Source organism: Glandiceps talaboti, chromosome 12, assembly GCF_964340395.1.
Source record: "Glandiceps talaboti chromosome 12, keGlaTala1.1, whole genome shotgun sequence".
NCBI classification, from domain to species: Eukaryota; Metazoa; Hemichordata; class Enteropneusta; family Spengelidae; genus Glandiceps; species Glandiceps talaboti.
In genome coordinates this window covers 4,785,224-4,810,497 of record NC_135560.1, presented here as the reverse complement: position 1 = coordinate 4,810,497, position 25,274 = coordinate 4,785,224, and the positions used below count along the sequence as shown (strand labels likewise).

Below are 25,274 nucleotides of genomic sequence, written 5' to 3'. Positions count from 1 at the left end.
CGTGTGTCACTATGATTAGTATTCAGCTTACGGGCCGAACATGGCAGACGATGTTGCGTTTCTCGGTCTACAAATTCACTGGAATTGGCAAAACTATAAAATAATAACAATAATATACGCCCTCCCAGTCCATAATGGACTCAAACAAACTTTGCACTCCATAATGGGCGTCGTTCAAAGTTTGCTGTCGTCCATTATGGGCTGGGAGGGCGTACATTATTGTTTAAATATTTTGTGTACATGCATAGTATATTGTCAATAAAACAGCATGGACAAAAATGATCCTAGAATGCTGGATAACTGGATACAGTGAGTGTGTATGAACATCTTGTCACTCTTGAAATTCTTAGAATTCTTTTATGAAAATCTCTAAATACAAGAATTCCATTGTTGTAGAATCCATGTAATCATGGTGTTTTTCTAAGGTGTTGAAACTGTCACAATGGTAATTTACGTCTGGTAAAACTTCAACCAACAAATTTCATCTTATTAGTGCTGTAATTTTGGTGGATGATCCTGGTAAAATGTGGATACTTAGATTTTACTTATTTGCCTTATTATTTATATTTTAAGCTGTGTTGTTTGATGTTTTAAAATCATAAATGTATTACTCATTAATCTTACCTGATTTGCTGACTTGCCAGGGTATTTCCCTGAATTGTACAAGTGTCCTAAATTATAGGCAGCATCTCTATCACCAAGTTGATCAGCTTTCTCCCAGTAATGTGCAGCTTTTTCTGTGTCGTGTTCAAAGGTAGATGCGTACCAACCAAGTGCACTGTAAGCAGGGGGATGACCCTGTAAAATACAATGTAAATAGAGGACACTTTTAGTGTAGCTGCTGGAAAACACTGACACTCAGACACACACAGTGTCAAACATTGCATCTGGACAGAAAGTACTATTCTTTGGTTTTGTTCAACTACCTTCCAGAGCATAAATTGAAAGACGACCTTAGGGGCATGCTTGTAACTTACCATTTCTGCTGAAACTTATGAACAAACTGAAACTTACCATTTCAGCAGAAACTTGCCAATTTCTGCAACTTACCATTTCTGCTGAAAACTTACCAATTACTGTTACTTTCTATTTCTACTAAAACTTATCAATTACTGTAAATGACCATTTCAGCAGAAACTTACCAATTACTGTTACAGTAACTTTCTATTTCTAGTGAAACTTACCAATTACAGTGACTGACCATTGCAGCAGAAACTTACCAATTACTGTAACTTTCTATTTCTGTTGAAATTTATAAACAATCCATAACTTACCATTTCAGCAGATTTGTTGAGATTTTCTAGTGCCTTGGGTATATTCTTCTGTACTCCTTGTCCCTGTAAATAGTCAACAACAATTTCTTTATCAGTAAAGTACACCATTGCACATTTCTGTGGACACGTACACATACCTTGTACACCCATTCACGCATTTTATGACACCGAAACACTGATGCACAAAAACACAAATATGGCTGACATCTATACAATCACTTAAAGACAGAAGAAACATAAAATACACTCATAAACATACACACACACACAGAGGGAGACAAGCACACAGCCACACTGAAGCTACACATGTCATCCCCTACTTTCCCTCTCCACCACACACAAACATACACACACATGTAGTAGAAACGAAACAAAGTGACATGTACCTTCGCATACATACATACACACACAGAGTGACAGAGAGGCACACACACATATACACACACCCAACACTCCTTCCCCCCCCCCCACACACACACATTCAACAACAGTGACAGACATTCAGGATACCTACCTTTAACAGCACCACCCCATAGTCATACAAGGCCTGTTTGTTCTTAGGATTAGTTTTGACACTCTTTGCATAGTGTTTGGCAGCAGCTTTTATGTTACGCTGTACACCATTGGAACCCCAAAACATGAAGGTTGCTATGACATTCTGGTTGCCAATGGTGATGACAATTAACAAAGTGTAAGAGTTAGTATAATCATCCGTTAACATTATCAGTGACTGTTGTACAAAGGGGCAATTTTACACCATTTATCATTACTCATGCAAAACATAGTCTAGTTAATTACTTTGTAATAATTATAAATTTTACTCATTTTAAATTAGTGTTTGTGGATCCTTACCTTGTAAAATGATGAATTCCTGGATGCCTTTAACCATAGAACTGACAGTAAATATTTACAACTATACACAATGCATTCCATCAACAAACCTACCTTAATTGAGATGAAATCTAAGTATTGGAATGACCATGATTGAATACAATGGCTTTGAGACACACACACACACAGACACACACACACACACACACACACACACACACACACACACACACACACACACACACACACACACACACACACACACACACACAAACACACAAACAAACAAACACACACACAGAGACACACACAAACACACAAACAAAGACACACAGACACACACAGACAGACAGACAGACACACATACATACATACATACATACATACACACACACACAGACACACAAACACACAAACAAACACACACAGACACACACAGACAGACAGACACACACACATACATACATACACACACACACACACACACACACACACACACACACACACACACACACACACACACATGCATACAGTGTTTGTCAAAATCAACACCATACTCTAATCCAGTGTAATGGTAAAGACACTAAACATTTTTACATGTAAAGCCTAATTATTCAACAATGAGTGTAGTGATAGTACCGCTGTTACAGTAAAATTATTACCCCTAGTACAGATCTTGACCTATAACAGCATAAAGGCTCTGACTATATAACCGTAACGTCTATAACTACCCGGGAGTATACAGTATCCATTGCAGACTCTAGAAATGCACTGAATTAAATCTTTTCACATAACAACCTCTGTTCTACCAAATCCACATTTATACAACTGAGTTGACTGGGGCACAATCATGGTGCACACTTTCTCAAAGCCATTCAGATCCGAAACAAATTGCAGTGGTGAGGCTCAAATTGACAATTTGCAATAATAGATATCTTACCTTCATCAGGATGATTCCATAGTCATAAACAGCAATGGCCGTGGCATCTTCAGCTTCAGCTGAGATCTGGTAGTACTGTACTGCTGCTGCCATATTACGATCAATACCTTGCTGACCCCAAAATAACATCCTGGCAAGGTTGGACTACGTAATAGACATGCAACATGCAGGGTACAGATAAGGACAACATGCACATTATTACAATAAAGAATAAGTCAATATTGAAATCATTCATAAATTTCAAAATATTTATTATTTTGTTATCAATATGTGAACCTTGATACCAAGAAATACAAAAATTATATAAAATATAATTTCATACTAAATTTATCATTTCTTATTTATTTACACATAGAATTAAAACTTTGTTCATATAAGATATCTATATATATATATATATATATATATATTAATGTATATGTCATTTTTATTGGGTACTGATGTTGGTATACAGGTGTACTTGTAAGATAGATTAAAACAACATACACGTCATTTGAGATTGGATACTGATGATGGTAGAACAGATGTACATAATTTATATGATCCAAACATTCTAAATACTGGTATATGGTAAGTTGGTTGAAGTCAATGGCATATTGATAAAGGCCACATACAGAATTTTTAGACTTTAAGTTTTATTTTTAGACTTTAAGTTTTATTTATTGGGTTACACAATTTGTAATTTTAATCAAATGTCTAATTTTAAATGAATGTGTACGAGTATTAGTGATTTTTACAAATGTAATGTTTTGTATATTTGATTTTTTTTAAAATAGTGTTTGAATGTGTATGTGTATCTTTTTTTAGTGATTTCTACAAATGTATTGTTTTTATAATTTTTTTTTTTTATATAGTGTTTGTGTGAAGCGCATTATGTAATGCGCTATAAAAGAAATAAATATTATAAATATTATTAATTCAGTATTATCAGAATATATTAGTATATAGTAGACAATTACAGTTCTAAAGTAATAATAAATGTGATTTTAACTTAAAAACAAAGTGTATGACTAGTCTATGATTGGTATTGGTATACACTGGTTTACCTGGGCCTCTCCTACTCCATGTTTAGCTTGATATTTCAACCATAGGAAGTAATCTCCGTATTCCCCTTTCTGTGATTCTAATGATGCAGTGTCAGTCAGTCTTACATGCTCTGTATACACCTAAAATGAAAATACTATACTTAATTTAATTTGTTCAAGTACATTTCTTGACTGTATAATTATTACTAATAGTAATTATTACATATGTACCACAGATTACTTACACTGGTGTGTGCGCATACTAGTGATATATGCACTGCAGTGCAATACCGAAAACACACACACACACACACACACACACACACACACACACACACACACACACACACACACACACACACACACACACACACACACACACACACACACATACACACACACACACATACACACACACATACATACATACATACATACATACATACATACATACATACATACATACATACATACATACATACATACACACATACATGCACACACACATAAATACACACATAAATACACACACACAGACAGACAGACAGACAGACAGACACACATTCACACATATGTACCAAAAGCAACTGATATGCAAATGAGGATGGGGTCATTCGCTACACATTAAATCGTGTGGTCACCCTGTACAATTTTTATGGAAATTTGTCGTTTTATATAAACATATGTAATAATAACAGAACTCCATGTCATGTGAGTGTCAGTGTGGGTACTCAGAGGTATTTGTACTCATGCTTGCTGTGTTTTCTGTTGAACTTTCCCTCGCTATGCTCGTGCAAGTACAAGTGCTGAGAACACAGCAAATACCCCAAGTATGCCACACTTGTATTCACATGTCATGGAGTTCTGTCATATTACTTCTGAGTCAGGATAATCCACCAACACTGCCATACACAATCATAACTTATATGTTACATAATCAACTACAGGTGTATTCCTAACTTATATTGTACATAGTCAACTACAGGTGTATTCCTAACTTATATTTACACAGTCAACTACAGGTGTATTCCTAACTTATATTTACATAGTCAAATACAGGTGTATTCCTAACTTATAGTTACATAGTCAAATACAGGTGTATTCCTAACTTATCTGTTACATAGTCAACTACAGGTGTATTCCTAACTTATATTTACATAGTCAACTACAGGTGTATTCCTAACTAACTTATCTTTACATAGTCTCCTAACTTTATAAACTAAGACAGTCATTATCATTATTTGATTTCTGAGTGTCTGTAATTGTAACAGTCCACAGTTCAGAATGTATGTGTAAGTGATATTTGACTAAATTTAGCAAAACACAGCTGCAATTGCAGCTGTAACAGTGACTATTTTTAATCAGGTTTATGTTAAATCACACAGTGCTGTGGTGATGAGTTTGCCATTAAAGTTGATTTACTAACTTAAAGATCATATACAGGTAGCATTGTATTAAACACACCTGATCCAAACTCCATGTTATGATATATCAATAAGTGGTGACATGTGGTACTGACCCTACACTAAAACAATGTCACGGGTCAACTCTTTTCATGGTGATGCCTGTAGGAGCATTATCACCAAAAACTAATGAGTGATTCTATTGATTGCACATGTGTACAGTAGACAAATGTAGCATCATCACTTACAAAAGGAGCAGGTGGTGGTGTAGAAACTCCATCAATTTTGCAATTTTTTGACGACAAATTTGCCACTCTCGTGTCAGTAATTATAAAAGTATTTGGAAAGAGCAAAGTTTGTAATGTTAGGGGTAAGTTTTGGCATTTTAATGTTTTGTTTTGAGAATGACTTTCTGGCATCATATATGGTAGTACCTCTATAGAATTGTGGTATGTGTGCAGGGACTATTTGCATGGTACACATCTACAATGCAGGATATGATGTAGTGTGTTACAAAACACATGTTGAATGATCTAACTTGTGCTACATCATACATCAGTTTCCCTTAGACCTGAGGGTCACCCCAACACAGACTGTACTGAGGGCTCCATCCTTGAGAAACTGTCTGTGTTGGAGTGACACACAGTCAGACACATAAGACATACGACATTGCTCTCGTGATCAGTCAGTATGTGTACAATGTAATAGCGGATTTTTTAATCTGGCTGATATTTGAAGTCAACTTACTGCACTGGAGTCATGCTCTTCTCTGTCTTGAACTGATTTCTCAGCTACAATCTTAAAATAGTCTGTTGATAAAACAAAACAAACAACATTAAATCTAGGTTGAAATGGTTCAACATTCCAATGATCATATTTAGTAGTACATGTACACTCACAAGTTTGACTTGACCACGAAGTACAGTGAATTTAACAGTATTGTTCAGCTCTTCTGTTTGATATAACCATGCAGAAACCAACAAGAAACTGCATATACCACACTTCAATAGCAAGATCACATTTTTTTTTGTTACATTTAGTCTAAAATGAAATAAACCATTTCAATGTATTGCAACTCCATGCAGCCAATGTTTTTCTTAGTATCAAACACCTGATGAATGACACATAAAAGTCCTTTGCGGTGTTCATTTGATGTCTGTATGGTGCCATGTGTAGTTCATTTCACTCAGACAAATTGTAGCAAGAACTGTGTTCATTCAATCTTGCTATCTTAAAGTGTAGCATGTCCAGTTTCTAATTGGTTTCTGCGTGGTTGTATCAAACAGGAAAGCTGAACGATACTGTGAAAGTTGTTGTATATGGTGAAGAACAGAATTGTGGTGTAGAGTACTGCCATCAGGTTTTGGTTTATACAAACTAAAATAACGTACATGTGGTATATACTTACTGTATGAATAGTCATAATCCTGTTGGAATCCATCCAAGCCATGGTAATGTTTAGTACCTAACGCCATCAATGTTAATTTATAATCACCCTGTGTTGATACTAATAGATACAACAAAGCCTGCAATAGAGTTATAGTACAGTAGTAAGAATAACACTTAGTCATAAAGTCAGACATCTGTGACAGAAATGTGTCATATTTGGAGTAAAGAATTCCAAAAGAGCTATAGAAAAAGTTGGTCCAGAACAAAATAAAGATCCGATGTAATCATTATGACTCCACTGATAAGACAGCAATAATGCTAGGAACTTGGTATTGAATCATGGGCCTTTAAGTTCTTTATTGACAACTTTTCAGTAAACTTGAAAGACTGCAATATGGTGGAATATGTATGTACTAGAATGCTGTGCCAGTACTTTTAGCATGTTGTGAGCTAAACTAAAGTACAATATACAAATGTACACACATATTATTTCTTACCTTGCCAGGATTTGCCTTAATTCCAGCTCCATTGTTATAAAGCACAGATAACATATAAGAAGCTTTATGGTAACCAAGGCAACTGGCTTGTTTTAGTAACGGAATCATTGTAGGCACTTCTATCAAACCTTCCCTCTGATGAAAAAAAAGAGAAGAAAAAGTTAAACTAGCAACTATATATTATGTGGGTATTTGTTTGTGAATGCACCATCTGCATATATGTTGTCATTCAAATCAATAGGCCATTTCAGACTGTAAACAGGAAATTGAGAATACAGTGCCCTCGCTCAAATTGGGGGTACCACCACCACCATCATCATCTCATAGCACCGAGCTTTGTCCCTTGGTATTATATAGAAATTTAAATCAGGACAGTTTTTTTTTGTATTGTTCAGACATCAAGGAAAGCAGCAGTGCTCTATGATTAACCATGTATACAAGGTACACAAAGACAGGAAGTAGAGCGCCACCATGGCAAATTTTGGAAAGGCCAATTACTTTTCTCCTTTCTGAAACATTTTTTCTTGGATAAAAGGCTATCACTCAAAACTCTAATAGGAGACAAGGTGCAAAGTTGATAATGATAAATTGTACCTGTGCTGTAGTATAAAGTAGTATAACAGACTGTTTATCATCAACTTTTCATTTCTTATTGCCTTGGAGGACTTTGTCTGCAAGGTTGAAGCAAATAACTGACTTATAAAATGTTAACTTCCTGAACCTACTGGTACCCCGGTACTTACCAAGTAAACTGTAGCTACATCATAGCGATTCCCTAACCTTCCCACTGTGTCCCGGTACTTACCAAGTAAACTGTAGCTACATCATAGCGATTCCCTAACCTTCCCACTGTGTCCCGGTACTTACCAAGTAAACTGTAGCTACATCATAGCGATTCCCTAACCTTCCCACTGTGTCCCGGTACTTACCAAGTAAACTGTAGCTCCATCATATGGTGATTCCCTAACCTTCCCACTGTGTCCCGGTACTTACCAAGTAAACTGTAGCTACATCATAGCGATTCCCTAACCTTCCCACTGTGTCCCGGTACTTACCAAGTAAACTGTAGCTACATCATAGCGATTCCCTAACCTTCCCACTGTGTCCCGGTACTTACCAAGTAAACTGTAGCTACATCATAGCGATTCCCTAACCTTCCCACTGTGTCCCGGTACTTACCAAGTAAACTGTAGCTACATCATAGCGATTCCCTAACCTTCCCACTGTGTCCCGGTACTTACCAAGTAAACTGTAGCTCCATCATAGCGATTCCCTAATCTTCCCACTGTGTCTCGGTACTTACCAAGTAAACTGTAGCTACATCATAGCGATTCCCTAACCTTCCCACTGTGTCCCGGTACTTACCAAGTAAACTGTAGCTCCATCATAGCGATTCCCTAACCTTCCCACTGTGTCTCGGTACTTACCAAGTAAACTGTAGCTACATCATAGCGATTCCCCAACCTTCCCATGGTGTCCTGGTACTTACCAAGTAAGTTGTAGCTACATCATATGGTGATTCCCTAACCTTCCCACTCGTACCCTGGTATTTACCAAGTAAACTGTAACTACATCATACAATGATTCCCCAACCTTCCCACTGTGTCATGTTACTTACCAAATAAACTGTTGCTACATCATACAGGGATTCCCCAATCTTCTCTCTGTGTCTTGCTTTAAAGTCAGATACACCATTCATCACTATCTCACGTAATGAAACATATAGATTTGCATATCTCCTAGGTGTACGTCCACCCCATAGTTTACACTGTAGCTGTTGTATTTCTGTCTTCTCTGTTTGACTGTAGTAAGACTTAACAAACTGTATAAGATCTGCTGTACAAGACCCTGTAGATGACATCACACATACACATACAAAATCAGAATAAAGTTAGGGAATATCGTTTATGACAAAAAACCCTCCTACCTCCCCTAAATCAACATTCACAAGTGTGACAATGATACGTTTATACAAGATGTATTAAAACCATGATGAAAATTGTAATGAACACACCACTATGATAAATGCAATCTAAAAACATGATGGTAAATACATAAACCCAGCACTGTATATCACATTAGAAGTAAATTTTAATCAACTTATTAACATCTCAGTAGTAAATACAGAACCTGTTATCATTGAAAGTGTGAAAGTTTTTGAAATATGGTTTGAAGTGCAAAAATGAAGTTCAGCAATCGCATTGATGCCAAACCCCCTGCCCTAAATGAATGAAGTTCAAATTGAATCATTGAGCTTGTGCAAAATTGTGCGATTGTCCTTCGATCAACATTTATTTTTTGTTCCTTTACCAAAATGAAACTTTTTTTTGTATGCAGAATCAATCTTTGTCACAATATTTTGTTGTCATTTAAGCTGTTTCTATGTTCACAGGAGGGGAAGGGATGGGGGGGGGGGGGGGTGTGTGTGTTAAAAACATCCTCCCTAAAATTACTTTCTTTTCCATTTCCAGTGGATCAATTTTACAAAATGTATTGGTAATACAAGGGGAAGATTTCTGGGCCTGGGAAGGGGTCATATAGTCACACACTGACACAGTACACCATATTTTCTTTCTTACTGTTTATCTAAAACCCATCTTTCAAATAAACAGGAAAGTTAACTCATCTTTACTTTACAGGTCAATGTAGGTCATTGCCATAGCAACCTAGCTGACAGGTCAGTCAAATCTTTGTTTTCTACTTACTCTGTTGATGATATTCCTCTAGTAGAGTTTGATAGACTTGTATTCTGTACTTTGTACGGTTCAGAAATCTCTCACATTGGTCATAGTAAGTTGATAGGCCAACACTAAACATTGGGTGATTACTATTAGGAATGGCAATCTGAAAAAGAAGACAAAATCATAAAATGCTATGTTGATAGATTAGCCACTAAACACTGGGTGGTTACTGTTAGGAATAGCAATCTGAAAAAAAGTTGTTGATCATGAAGACTAACACCACACTCTGTATATCATGTAGTTTTTAATTCACATTATAATCATTGTCAATGAGTAAGTATAAGTGTGAGGGGGTGGTGGTAGTGGTGGTGGTGATAGTGATGGTGGTAGCGGTGGTGGTGGTGGTGGTGGTGGTGGTGGTGGTGGTGGTGGTAAAAGCAGTGTAGGAGTGGTGGCAAAAAAAGAGACTTGATCATTACAATAAGGGTTCACACACTCTGATACAATCAGTTTCAAGAATTTGTTTGACTTTGGTTTCCAGGCACTTTTATGGCCAACAAATGTTATCTTCCAGGAATATTTGGAAGTACATATCAAACTGACTGATATGTAATGAGAATCGTAACATTTCATGGCTGATCATTTCATAAATTCCATTATCAGAGGTACAGAAAAGACTTCCAGGTCTCTTGAGGAGTTGTTTGAATTTCTAGAACTTTCTGAAAGATGTCAAATCTAGCAATGTCTAATTCTACTATGAAAGTATTTTATGTATAGAAAGTTAATCACTGTCAGGCCTAACAATGTCTTCTGCAACAACTTTTGTAATGATGTACACATTAAACAATGTGGAAACTGATAACAGATGCACATAAAAGTTGATAGTTAATTTTTCCTTGTCTAACAAACTTAGGCAATGTTGTAGAAAATGTTACTTATTCATTTGCAGAGAGATGCAATATATCAAAAGTTAATGACTGACAATATCAAATACATCAGGGATGACCGCACAATGTCGCACAAGCTCAATAAGTGAACATTGTTCATTTAGGACAAACCCCCTCCCTCTAAATGAACATTTACAAGTCATGTGACATCGCATTTTGATATGAACTCTTTTTTTAGTGTCCTGTAAAGTGCCTTTGAACATTCTGAGTAATGGATTCAGACGCTATATATATTGAGAGAATGATTTCGCCGATACCACTACGAGGCAAACAGTTCTGAAGATGGCTGCCGATGGTAGTCGAAACGTCAACGTTCTCTGGTATGAAAAATTACCTTGGTTGTGAAATATAACTATTTTTCTCAAGATATTGTCCAACCTGATGAAACTATTCACGGCTATATATATTGATTGATTGATTGATTGATTGGTTGATTGATCGCATGTTTATATATGATGTAAACCATGATGCAAAATGTTGCAGTCACACCACTATGTTGCAGTCACACCACTATGTTGCAGTCACACCACTATGATTGGTACAATGTAAACACATGGTAAACATGAATTCCAATCCTTATGAAACTGTTTATTGAGATGATGTTTAACACTTCAAAATACTATCGTAAACCTAGCACTGTATATCACAGTAGTAAATTTTTATCAACTTATCAACATCTCAGTAGTAAATAAATAACCTGTTATATTTGAAGGAGTTTTTGAAATTTGGTTATGGTAATGAAGTTCAGCAGTTGCATTGATGCTAGACCCACCCACCCCCTAAACAAACAAAGTTCGCTTATTGAGCTTGTGTGACATTGTGCGATTGTCCCTTATGTAGTTTAAATGCCAAGCTGTAATACAGTAAAACAACACAATGTTTTGTTATTACAACTACCAGTATATGACCCATGCTGATATAGTCAGAATTAGAACAAGGAAAGAGTACTTCAACTTGAAATAGCTGTATTATATGTAGACTGCAAACTATGGTCATTTGGTGGCGCAACACACATTCAGCTGACTTTATTTGGACATACATTGTATATACAGCTGTGTCAGATGACTATTTGAGAAGCTTTATCACATCTAATATTGATATGCCATAGACACTACTCCATGCTGTTATTCCTTTCTTGGTTACATTCACATGTCTTTACCTGTTTGGGTTTCTTAATCTGTCTCCTGTAGAAAGTAGTCTGTGCCATGTAACCTTTGAACCCAACCATAGATCTACTGCCGCCAAGATGAACTAGTCCATTCAAATCATCCATGTAAACACCATTGGGAAAGGATTGAAATGTATGAATTTCTTTCTCATAATTGTCACCATAATTCAGCCAAACATCCCACTGTGTGTGTACACAAGGTAAAACAACATCATCAAATAAAGTGAAAGTAACATCACTGAGGTTATGGATAACACAATTCTGTGATATAAGATTTACATTCAGGAAATAAAATCTAATAATTTGATATGATTAGATTAGTACATCAACAAGACAGATAAAACATCAAGTATATACAAAGAATTAAAACTGACACACACATGTGTGTTGAATTACTAGAATAACAAAATCATAATCTTGTTTCCTGTGGAGTACATGTTTTCACATGATGTACACAGATCATGTATCTACATAGTCATGTATTCAAAATACTGTACACATTCACATGAAGAAAACATTCACTTCTACCCCATCCATAAGATTAGCTCCAAACCCATCGACTTTCAAAAGAAATCTTAAGAATATAGTCTGGTAATGTAATTGCACAATCTTTTTACAGTACACTGTGTCTCTGTAACTGTTTGTGCTAGTTTGTCCTTTTTTTGGTTTGTTTTTCTATGTCCATAATCTTGCAACAGGTTCACTGAAACGGTGTCTGTATATGAAAGATTAATAAATAAATATAAACTTTGTACTCAGATAGTTTTACAACTCAAAGTGATAGCTTATAATATTGATGAACACTGACACATGACATGATATCTACCTGAACCAAAGTTAGTTTCAGCATAGACCCCTCCACCAGGTGGCAGCTCTATGGTCTCCTCAGATTGTAAACTTTGGTGCTCTGTAACCTTACCTTATTTCCATCTTGAGTGTAAATTAATCTAAACCATTGTTTGAGTGGTAATACCATTGATGGTAAATAACTGTATGGCTGTTGATTTCCTTGTACAACTTGGAGATGAAGTTGACCTGAAAAATGATAAAATACTCCAACTGGAATATATGTTCTAGTGGATATGACAGACATAGTATTTTGCATACCTTTAGTGATTTCAAATAATAAGCCCACCCATGTTTAATATCTACAGATAGTACATTTGCAGTGAAGGTCTATAGGGGACACAATGTCATTACCTATTCAATAGACCACAGAGGGCACTATTTGTTATAAAGGTCCATACTGTCTTAGGGCTACAGAGGGCAGTATTCATTGTACAGGTCCATATTGTCTTACCTTTATTGTTGAGTACAATGGAGTTATATACTGGGCACATAATGTATTTACTCACCTGGTCCACAGAGGGCAGTATTCACTTTATAACTCAATGATGCCTTACCTTTATCGGTGACTAATACCAATGGTGTTATATACTGATTGTCATACTGTGTCTTTCTCTTCAAAAGTGTACATAATGGCACTGAACAATATTCCAATAAATACACCCACATTGAGAGTGTATACCTAGGGAGGGAATAATATTTTTAAATCTGTGTTAACACATATACAATTTACCATCATAACGCAGGACTTGAAATATAAGGGCATTTTACTTGTCCTGGACAAGTGATTTGAAGTACTGGGCAAGTGATTGTAGAAAGTGGGACAAGTAGAATTTCTCATGGTTTTAGATTTTAAAACCTGATCCTAATATACCCGTAAGTGAGATATTCCTGTATCTGCAGAAACTTTCAAAGTGATATATTAACATATGAATAGAAGGATACATTCAAATGATTATTCAGTGTAGATTTCCTGAGTTTACTCAAACTGGATGTAATGTTATGGCAACTTGCTTGGTGACAAAAACTAATCAAAAGGGACATCTCAATAAAATTTATAAAAAAATATCCAGTTTGCGGACAAGTACTTTCTGATTTGGACAAGTGTTTTTTTAATTTCTACTTGTCCAGTTGGCAAGATAATATTTTTCATCATTTCAAGTCCTATAGTGAGTGACTTAGATTGATCTATTCAACAAATCTTTCAGATCAGATCAACTTGACAGCATCATTGGATTGCCATTAATTATTCCTACAGTGTAATATGACAACTTATACTGACTCCCTGTAGCATAGTATATTTAGCACTCAGGATTAGCAGTCGGGAGGTCATGGGTTCATGGGATTTTTTTGTGACTGACCCAATACGGCGTATTCCGGTGATCGAACTTCCGGTTGTTTCGCAGGAAAGTATCGCGAGAGGGCGCACCATATCTGACAAAGTGAGGGCCAGAATTTTCGTCATGGCATCTAATAGTATGGCGATGTATGAAGCTGTCAACAAAATGGGCGTAAAAGAACTCCGTGCATTCATAAAAGAGTGGAAAATTACTACTTCTAAATCTACTAGATATCGCCAGAAATGCTGTCAACCTTGGTCTTGAAACACTAGAAAATGATAATTTTCTGAGAGAACGGAAGAGGAGACGAATAGTGGATGTCAAGCATCAAAAGATAGAACTAATCGACAGCGGAAACATTGAAAGTTGGACGGAGGACCTTCGAAATATACCTGATGTAGACATGATAAACATATTTCTTTACCTTACTGGTGTCTGTTGCTGGACAAAAGAACGATTAGAAAATTACAAATCTGACAACAGCTTCCAATCTGATTAAAATCCGATGTAGATGTTGGCTGCTCGTTCATTGCTATTTTACCTTCGTTATTTTGCCTGAATTGACCTTCTTGGTACATGTTTACATTTTTTAGCCTGCCTGATCGCCTCCTCTACGATCAGGCTAAAAAATGTAAACATGTACCAAGAAAAATAATATCAGGCAAAATAACGAAGGTAAAATAGCAATGAACGATTAGCCAACATCTACATCGGATTTTAATCAGATTGAACAGCTTCCAGCTACAGTCATTGCAATATTGAGAGTTCGGTCGACAATTACCAAGCCACATGTTTATATTGTAACTGATGTCGCCGCATACTTAGGCCTTTCTTGTTTATTAGAACAGTGGTGTAGCACCACGGGTGAAATCATAAAACTTTGTCCGGAAAAAACCATTTCATGTACTGGTTATAAGTTGGCATAAACATATGTGTATTGATATACTCAACTTTACTATCACACTTTGGTTAGCTTGCTATTCTTCATTCAGGACCATCAGTGTATAAAAAACCCCATTGAAGTCGGCAACGAATCATAAATATTGTTATTGTGATTGATGTACCACACCACCCACCCCTTCAATGAATCGGCCTTCCATGTAACGTTTACGTGGTTCACTCATCATACCATGTCTTATACCGATCTGATTAAAATCTGATGTAGATGTCGGCTAATCATTCATTGCTATTTTACCTTCGTTATTTTGCCTGAATTGACCTTCGTGGTACATGTTTACGTTTTTGTCCTGATCGGTAGAGGAGGCGATCAAACATGTACCACGCAGGTCAATTCAGGCACAATAACGAAAGTAAAATAGCAATGAACGATTAGCCGACATCTACATCGGATTTTAATCAGATTGGTTTTATACAAGCTGCAATAACTGTAGCGTATATTGTGATTTTGAAGGTTCTTTCCTCTGTTTTTGTACCTTTTTCCGTTCCGATGTTTGACTGGAAGCAATCACTACAATTTCTCCATCGGTAACGCAAATGGACGAGGTCACACTGAAAACGTGAGTGAGATGTCAGTGTACTACCCGTTTCAAAATGTTGCTACTTTTGGGTTTTCCTCACGTTCGAATTGCAGAGCCAAACTTACGCGAAATATTAGGAGAACGAGAGGTTAATTTGCTATTTCGTTATTTGATGGGCGATAATGCAATATTATAGCGTAAAGTTACGGGGAATGACAGACAATCTTTAGTCAGTGGTTACGATGCCTATAGACTCTATGCTTTGCAACAATGCTCTACAATTCTGGCCCTCACTTCCGGTTCTAAAACAGCGCCCCTAGTGGCCAAACAATCATATCTTTTATCTTTTCGGGGCTTTTTCGATAACCGGAATACGGCGTATTAACCCAGCGTGAGTGTTCTATAGACTCGATGGGGTTGGCTGTATCACTCAGCCGTGTCTCACTCACAAGACGAGTGCAAATTTGGGGGTCTCCTGGAGTAATGACTCGAAAAGTTGGGGACGATTAGTCACATAGAGCCTGCAGGTGCTATGTTTGCCGGGCCTGGGTGACTTCGGGATAGCCTGTGGACTGACTGGGAAAGCCTTGACAGTTCCATAGCAATGTGATATTTAGCATGCAATATAGCCCTGTCATGTAGTCCCAAACCTGAATGAAACTCTGTAGCAGTATGTGTGATTGTGTATATATGTCTGCTTAACAGAAAATTGCTGGGGGCAATTCCCACCACAAAAAGTTAAAACCAAAAAAATATGACAATTTATTTGCTTCATTTGATGACTTACTTTGGATTTCTGAAATAATGTTTCCTTTCTTCTATTAAAATTTTATCTGTGTATTGTGGTAACTGTTTGGTGACCCCAGTATAACCTCCGGTAAACGCTACAGGGAAACTTAGCAGGTCAATAACCTCTGATGAAGAAAACAAACAAACATTATAATTAATCAAATGCTTTCATGAAATGATGACAATAAATCATCATTTATTCAACAGAGAATGGGTACAATTAAGAACAGCCTGCAAGTTCAACTAATTTTACATCACTCTGGGATTTTTCAAAAAGTTTGATTTCAATTTACCATTATGGTAACAATTCTAAAGAATACATGAATGAAAGCATATGACTTAGAAGAACCATAGATAGAACAGAATACATAATTTAGAACTGATATAAATAATTTTTTTGACAACATTAAAGACTTTATAAACTGAATATAAACTGCAAGGGAGTTTATCTAAGAAAAACTGTACCACCTGTAACTAAATATACTGGTAAGTGTATATGGGTCAGATTTCTCCCTCTCTCTGAGGCTGCATTTTTAAATAAAATCGTTTGCATAACACAAATGTACACTTAATTATCCACTTTCAGCAGTGTTTTCAAATTGTTGTGTTTTCATGTGCATTTTTGTCATCTCTGCATGAACATGCAGTCAGTAGGTAAAAATATAACAAACTAGCTGCATCATATAAACAGACCTAAATCTCTATTACCAAACCCTTAGATAGAACTCTAAACCACTAAACAAGAACTCTACCAGGTGAAGGCTAAAATATATGAACTCTACAAACTTTGTAAGTCACATTCTCCCAGCAATTACCAGCAAATGTTGATCTCAACCACTTCAAATCTGTATTTTCCATCTTTGATAGCATTTTTAGTGCATTTTTAAATAATTCTTACCTGGTTGCCATGGGCACTGCTTGATCACAACTTTTTTATATTTTTGTATATTTTCAGTATTCCATTGTGGACAAACTTGATGTGACTTGTACGGTCTGGAGTACGGTGGCAGTACTTTGAAATAGAATCTGACTTTAGCTTGTGACAACGTGTATGCCAAGTCATGATTTTCCGGTACTTGTGTTCCAGGAAACAGCCAGGCTCTTAAATTCACATTGTAAACATTGATAGAGTTCTTAATCATATAGTCCTCCCGATACGCCACAATGTCTGGTAGAACCACTTTCACATAACGTGTTCTTGTTTTGATGACATGACTGTCAGTCCTGCACCGCCACAATTTTTCAAAAACCCGCACATTCTGTTTGAAATCAGAACTAGCATAGAGCTGAACGCCTACAACACTGTCAGTATTGCACATATAGAGAACTTTTAAAACATAGTTTTGTGTTAATAAAGTTGGTGGATTTTGTATTATAATATATTCATGGTGTTTGATAGATTTGGAATGTATCGTCAGTGATAATGTGTCGTGTTCCACTAAACTGCTGTAAACCTGTAAATAAAAATATTGACACAGTTTAGAAATAATGACAGAATTAGAATAGATAGCTAGCAACACGACATCATACTCATCTAGGCTGCTGTTAGAGCTTAAAGTCGGACAGCAATGTGTTTTTGTTGTGTCACTTCACCCTCTTATGGTTTTGATTGTGAAGGCTAACAGTAACACAAGAATAACCACTTACAATACACTGATAAAATAACACTAATGCAAGAATCTGGGATTGATATTCTGGTCTTTAATTTTATGGGTTGGATTTGTGATCATATTAAATGAGGATGAAAGACTGAAAGCTACATTGGTCTTGACAGCTATGGCCATACTATAGTGGTGTTCATTTTATGTTGTATTCATGACTGCATGTAGACTATACATGTATGTAGCACATAGTGAATGTAGAACCATGTCCATAGCACCATGTACTAATATCCATACATTATACCATACACAACCCATTTAGAACAAAAAATATGGAATATATACTCTGGTTGTTTTACATCTTGACAACGTATGCCTACATGTACGTCATTGGTTCTACAGTGTTCGAAATAATTTTCTATGAGTCAAAACGTTCAAAATATTTTCCTTTGATATTACTAGCGCTGGTATAATTATATTATTCTCCAATATTTTCAGAAAATACTTGTGACCAAAGGGCTTGTTACACTTGTGCATATGTGTGTGTGTGTGTGTGTGTGTGTGTGTGTGTGTGTGTGTGTGTGTGTGTGTGTGTGTGTGTGTATGTGTATGTGTGTGCATTCACACTTGTCAGTATGTGTGAGCAAGCATGTACATGATATGCATGGTTTAATTTCTGACTTTCATGCCATTTCAACCACACCAACAACTCAGATATCACAGACAAATTTATGAGGTTCTTATAGTATCCAGTGTCACTGTACGTTTCTATTTGTAACAATCATACATAGTCTATGACTGATGACATTTCAGGAATTCTACATTGATGGCAGTTTATAAAAGAATTACATAAATCAAAATAATCAATGTATTAAATTTCCAGTATTGAGATTTTTAAAATACCGTTGGTATACTGTGAAGATATTTATTTTGGCATACACAGCTTTTTAGTGGAAATATAATTTTTCATATTTAGGCTCAACTTTATTTCAGCTGATGAACAATTGTTGACTACAAGTGTATTTATACTACATTTATTTTTGTGAGTAAATGTATTGATTCAAAATATATCTGTATTCAGATTTTACCATTCAAAGTGATTCCATTCTCACTCTGATTTATTTTAGTACAAACACAGACTAACTCAAGTCTTTGGGCGTTTTCAATCTTTACTTGAATAAAAAAAAATGTTAACACAAGAGTATTCTTTTGTGTGAAACAGTGACTTGAGTGAGTGATTGCAAACATTGGGGTGAACACTTAGTCCATTGGGAGACTCATACTAGTAATAATAACTGTGAGAAAACAAAAGCTGCGGACTTTTCCTGGACAAAATTAGATGAAATGAACAACAAATTCAAAACATTTGAAAATTATGAGTTAAAATTGCCAAGGGACAGGTGTAGGTCTAGCACAAATGTTGACATTGTTTAAGCTTCAAATAAGCTTCAAATAAGTTAAGAGCAAAACTACATGTATATTGACAGTATAATTCATACCAGCTATACACAATTATGGCGTTATGTATATAGTTCCAATAATTCTACAGATGTTAGTTTCTGTCAACATTTACCAAACCATTCACAAATGTTACTGCACATTTTACTCTGATTTGTACAGGATAAATACTACCATTTAGTAGCTTGTCTATTTTCATTCTGATATTTTTTTCTGATTTTCGTCATGTTTCTGCCAGTGCAGTAAATATTGACATAAACATACAAAATCAATGCACCTAAAAAGGTTAATATCTACAATACCATAATTGTATAGAATGCTGTTAATACCATCTCTGATCAACAGCTGTTTTCATGAATGGGCTACCACAATGAAGACAACCAGATCACTTTGTTCTATTGTGGAATGATTCTTCATGAACTGTACGGCCTATTCTAAACATGCACTGTATAATTTATAAAAGAATGAACGTTCACAGACTCTGCCAGGGTTCACAGTATCAAAGGAAAATTTCTACTTGGCCAAAATTATGTTTGGAAGTGATTCCCCAATGTTCATTGACATCTTGTCAACATCATTACAATGTAGCATACTCCTGATGATAATAACAAGATGTCAGTCAAAATTTGGAATTTTCGCCCAATTTATTTTTTTCACTGTGTGTGTGGAAATTTTCACTTGATACTATGAACTATACAGTCAAAGTAAATAGATTAATTATTCAAAACATGAACAAATTGAAATTGCCACACAATATTTCATGGTGTTCAATTCTACATCAACACTTCTTTAGATCCATGACGGCTACATGTGTATATTTACATGTTCACACAACCTTGTGCTTAGCCTACATAGTACCAGGTATTTCCCAGGTATTTTGATAGTTATGCCTGATATAGCCCCGGGATATAGCATGGAGGCTTGGCTATTTGGCTCATGCTAGTTCAACTGTTTCAGGTAAACAACAGAGTCGAGTCAGATAGACAAGTCTGTGGGCTAGCCTGGCTGGGTTAAAGTCAACTCTGTAAATTACATCCATTTGGCAACTATCCATACATTCTAAGGGTAGAAGCTATCCATACATTCTAAGGGTAGAAGCTATCCATACATTCTAAGGGTAGAAGCTATCCATACATTCTAAGGGTAGAAGCTATCCATACATTCTAAGGGTAGAAGCTATCCATACATTCTAAGGGTAGAAGCTATCCATACATTCTAAGGGTAGAAGCTATCCATACATTCTAAGGGTAGAAGCTATCCATACATTCTAAGGGTAGAAGCTATCCATACATTCTAAGGGTAGAAGCTATCCATACATTCTAAGGGTAGAAGCTATCCATACATTCTAAGGGTAGAAGCTATCCATACATTCTAAGGGTAGAAGCTATCCATACATTCTAAGGGTAGAAGCTATCCATACATTCTAAGGGTAGAAGCTATCCATACATTCTAAGGGTAGAAGCTATCCATACATTCTAAGGGTAGAAGCTATCCATACATTCTAAGGGTAGAAGCTATCCATACATTCTAAGGGTAGAAGCTATCCATACATCCCCCTAAGGGTAGAAGCTATCCATACATCCCCCTAAGGGTAGAAGCTATCCATACATTCTAAGGGTAGAAGCTATCCATACATTCTAAGGGTAGAAGCTATCCATACATTCTAAGGGTAGAAGCTATCCATACATTCTAAGGGTAGAAGCTATCCATACATTCTAAGGGTAGAAGCTATCCATACATTCTAAGGGTAGAAGCTATCCATACATTCTAAGGGTAGAAGCTATCCATACATTCTAAGGGTAGAAGCTATCCATACATTCTAAGGGTAGAAGCTATCCATACATTCTAAGGGTAGAAGCTATCCATACATCCCCCTAAGGGTAGAAAGGAGACTGTTGCAACTCAATCTGTTATACAGTTTGATATGACTCTGCTGATATGTACTTTCACCAAACTGATAAATTAATATTACACTGCTACTCACTAAATACACAGATTTGGCGATATCAGTCTGACAATACTGATAAATTCATAAGTTTCACTATTGCACTCCAAATTATATAAATGCTAAATTAATGTACATAGAGGTAATATCAGTTAGACTACATCTTCCTGCTGTATATTAGTCATTTTACCATGCTCAAGCCAAGATATCATCTTTGAATAGAAAATATGGATTATAAATTTATATACCCTGGTCATTCGATATCACGACAACCTAAGTCTACATCACTGTTTCTATGGTGATCAAAATATGAATCACAACGTAGCAAATCTCCATTAATTTTCCGGAATTTTTATAAATTATGTTTAGAGGTACAAGTATAATAATATAATTCCTCAATATTTTTCTTCATTCAGCGGGAAAACAATTACTCGTCTAGTTATGCATAGTGACAAGGCCCCTTAGGTCCTCATATTTTTCTTGGCTGAAGGAAGACAAATATTATGAAATAATATCTAAGTGTACACCAACTACCAGCAAACAAGAAAGCACTTACACTAGAGTGAATAGGTGTGTCTATGTACACTAGGGTCACAGACATTTGTTTCCGAGATATGTATCAAAATATTTCTATCAGAATACAATAAAATGTCGATAATATCGTTAATATTGACGTATTTAGCCAACTATATATGAAAGGGGTAAAATTACACTGTTTCTGTAATCGCGCAGGTGAGTGGACCTGTGATACAGAAACAAGTGTAATTTTACCCGTTTTCATATATAGTTGGCTGAATACGTCAATATTAACGATATTATCGACATTCTATTATATTCTGATAGAAATAGTCTGAGACATAACTCGGGAAACAAATGCCTGTGACCAGGGTGAATAGGTGTGTCTACGTACACTAGGGTGAATGCTATAGGTGTGTCTACGTTGCACATTATCATCAACAATGACAGATATTACCTTGATCAAAAGACTACTTCACCTCAAATAATGGTTTTGCTTTTAAATACACCCTCACTTTGGTTTAGATCAATTGTCACACCCACAAGAGAGTTGTTTGACCTTTGACCTTTACCAAGCACCAGTCACTATACCAGTATACCCTTCACTTCAATCCTCTCAACACATGGTACTTCGTTCAACACTTTGACATGAATAGAATTCTTACATTTATTGAACCTTGTATTTATTTATTTATTTCTAAGTTAGCTTGGACAGGACACTTTATTATAATTGTCATGAATTTATTGACATCCAAATTTGAACTGTACATGTAAATGTTATATAAATTGACAGAAATATACGTAATAAATGAAATCTCCAACTTTTTCACTAAAATATTTGAAGTACAGATATTTGTGCATGGATGTTGGCATCATCAGCTGACACTGTATAAATGTGAAACTTCATACCTTCTTGGATGTAATCACTTGCCTAGCAACAGCCATGGCAACTGACATGTAGCATACTGAATGTCTGTGCCCTCATATTAAACTCCGTTAAAAGACAACTTTATTCATTTCACCATTTCTACAATTTAGTTGAATATAGATTAATTATGTTATTTCCTTTAATTTCTGTATTTACTTTCATACATTCAGTTTAACTTGTGATTAATATTTAATTTTCCATAATCTTAGTAATTTATTATTATTTCTATTTGTTAGGTATTGCATGAAACATTTTTCATTTTTTTTAATTTTCATTTGAAAAAAAGAGGTTGTTTTATAACTGTACTTTTGCAAAAACTCAATATACATTATGTATTACCATACATAAACCTGTGCATGCTGTCCCTATTTTATTTATACACTTTTTGATGAGTGAGTTTGTGCTTGCAGTATCTTACAGGGCTTCCACGTATTGACACGTCAACTACTAAACTACGTGGCACTGTGCGTCTCACTGGTTGAATTACCGGATATATATACTTACCAATACCGACACATGGACGTGTAATCTCAACAACGTAAATATATGGTGACGTTAATGTAAATAAATGACTGACTGGCGTTTAGAAACTACGTAAATATAATTCATGTTCAAAAGCTATTATTTAACTTTTTGGAAGTTTGACTATATTACCTACGGAGACTACTTCTTACGTGTTAAAAACGTCAAAACGTTAAGTGTCTTTGACGTCTAAATTTATGATGATTTACATGTAATATTTATGCTAATAATAACACTTGAGTCTTTGTTTATGTGTGCAGTGTTTATGGTGGCATCAATCGTGCTAATGGCTATGCCCTGAACATGTCCTGGAAATATTACAATTTAATAGTTTTACAAAAGCTGCCAAGTTATGGAATGCTTAATATTGACAATCTTATATAAGTTCTGCATTGGCCAACAGAGAATGTCGCCGTGAATGGCAAACTCATTATCGGATATCATCATAATGCATAGGCCGGTGACCCCAATGTCACGACGTGATCGCACACACTAAAAGCAAGAAATTGGAGGGCATGCACAACTTATTATATGCAGATTCATTTCATTACATACCACGTTTACCTTACACATTTATGAGTACTTACCTTAGACAGGAAAATGAAGTATACAAGTATGAATCGGAAGTAAACATCTTTCGGGATGCGAGCCGCCATCTTACATTTAAAAAAATACGGCAAAAAGTTTGCTGCGCATGCTCAATTCAATAATCCCTTCTTTTGAAAACTTCGCGGAAGTCTCCCAGATGTCTGTGAAGTATCAAAATCGAAACACGGTTGTAGACAGATTTACAACAGATTATAACCTCTCACTTGAAAAGAGATTACTCTCAGTCCAATACTTTACACTTTTATGATCGCAGCTCAACTGAAAACGATATGCCATAAAATAAATAAACTGTCAAGTTATTGATTTCAACCAGGAATCTGTTTGGGATATCAAAATTAACGGGAATATTCCATCTTACAATGCATGCATATCAAAAATTCTCGTTTTGGGCCTTATAAACGTCATCACAGCTGTTACAACGTTCAAAGTTTACTTGTCTGTCAAAATCAATGATTTATTGATAGAGTACCCGGATGTGCCACGTAATTTATATGAGTCTACCACACTCATTTTCTTTCAGTATGATTTATAATGTTATAACATATAGGCCTAAATTACAACTTAATACTTGGCTATATATAGTATAAAGACATTAAAATTTTGGTTCAGATTACAACAGTTATAACTCTTATGCAGGCTCGGAGTCATGAAAAAACAACCATAAACTAAGTTGCTTGATATAGGGCCTGCATGCTACTTTTATTTTCCGATTTTCACATAACTGCTTGATATTTTTCCCCCAAACAACATTTAAAATGTTTTGGGTGTGCTAAATACTAGGTGGGATCGGCTTATCGTTTTGTGAGGCTTAAAGACTGCCTTATAGTTTTAATCAGTGTAAATAACTACATAGCACCAGGCGAACCAGAGACTTGCAAAATATCCCCTTCACTAAAACCGCCCCTAGTCACATACCCGTACCCAGCGAAATTTTATGCATGCAAGCCTACTTTTGAAACAGAGGGACTGTTTTGCAAACAAATATTCCAACTTTGCAAATAATGTAAAGCTTATTTCATAAAGGACTCCCATCAAACTGCCACACAGGGGAAATATTTACAATATGATATTTTGGATGTAAGCCTGA

The 25,274-nt window shown here is 35.7% G+C and overlaps 1 protein-coding gene across 1 annotated transcript in view; it reads right to left on the bottom strand.

Annotated features, from left to right (window-relative positions):
* Window positions 1-24,234, bottom strand: part of LOC144443633 (protein sel-1 homolog 3-like) — a 32,177-nt gene extending 7,943 nt beyond the window's left edge. The window contains exons 1-15 of the mRNA XM_078133176.1: window positions 24,166-24,234; window positions 17,507-18,062; window positions 16,607-16,733; window positions 13,559-13,683; window positions 13,075-13,190; window positions 12,147-12,338; window positions 10,065-10,203; window positions 8,978-9,207; window positions 7,360-7,494; window positions 6,882-6,999; window positions 6,221-6,282; window positions 4,092-4,211; window positions 3,046-3,189; window positions 1,275-1,337; window positions 625-798 (exon numbers count right to left, since the gene is read on the bottom strand). Of these exons, the coding sequence (XP_077989302.1) occupies window positions 625-798; window positions 1,275-1,337; window positions 3,046-3,189; window positions 4,092-4,211; window positions 6,221-6,282; window positions 6,882-6,999; window positions 7,360-7,494; window positions 8,978-9,207; window positions 10,065-10,203; window positions 12,147-12,338; window positions 13,075-13,190; window positions 13,559-13,683; window positions 16,607-16,733; window positions 17,507-18,062; window positions 24,166-24,234 (2,370 nt within the window). The remainder of the gene's footprint in view (window positions 1-624; window positions 799-1,274; window positions 1,338-3,045; window positions 3,190-4,091; window positions 4,212-6,220; window positions 6,283-6,881; window positions 7,000-7,359; window positions 7,495-8,977; window positions 9,208-10,064; window positions 10,204-12,146; window positions 12,339-13,074; window positions 13,191-13,558; window positions 13,684-16,606; window positions 16,734-17,506; window positions 18,063-24,165) is intronic.
* Between the last annotated feature and the right edge of the window lie 1,040 nt (window positions 24,235-25,274).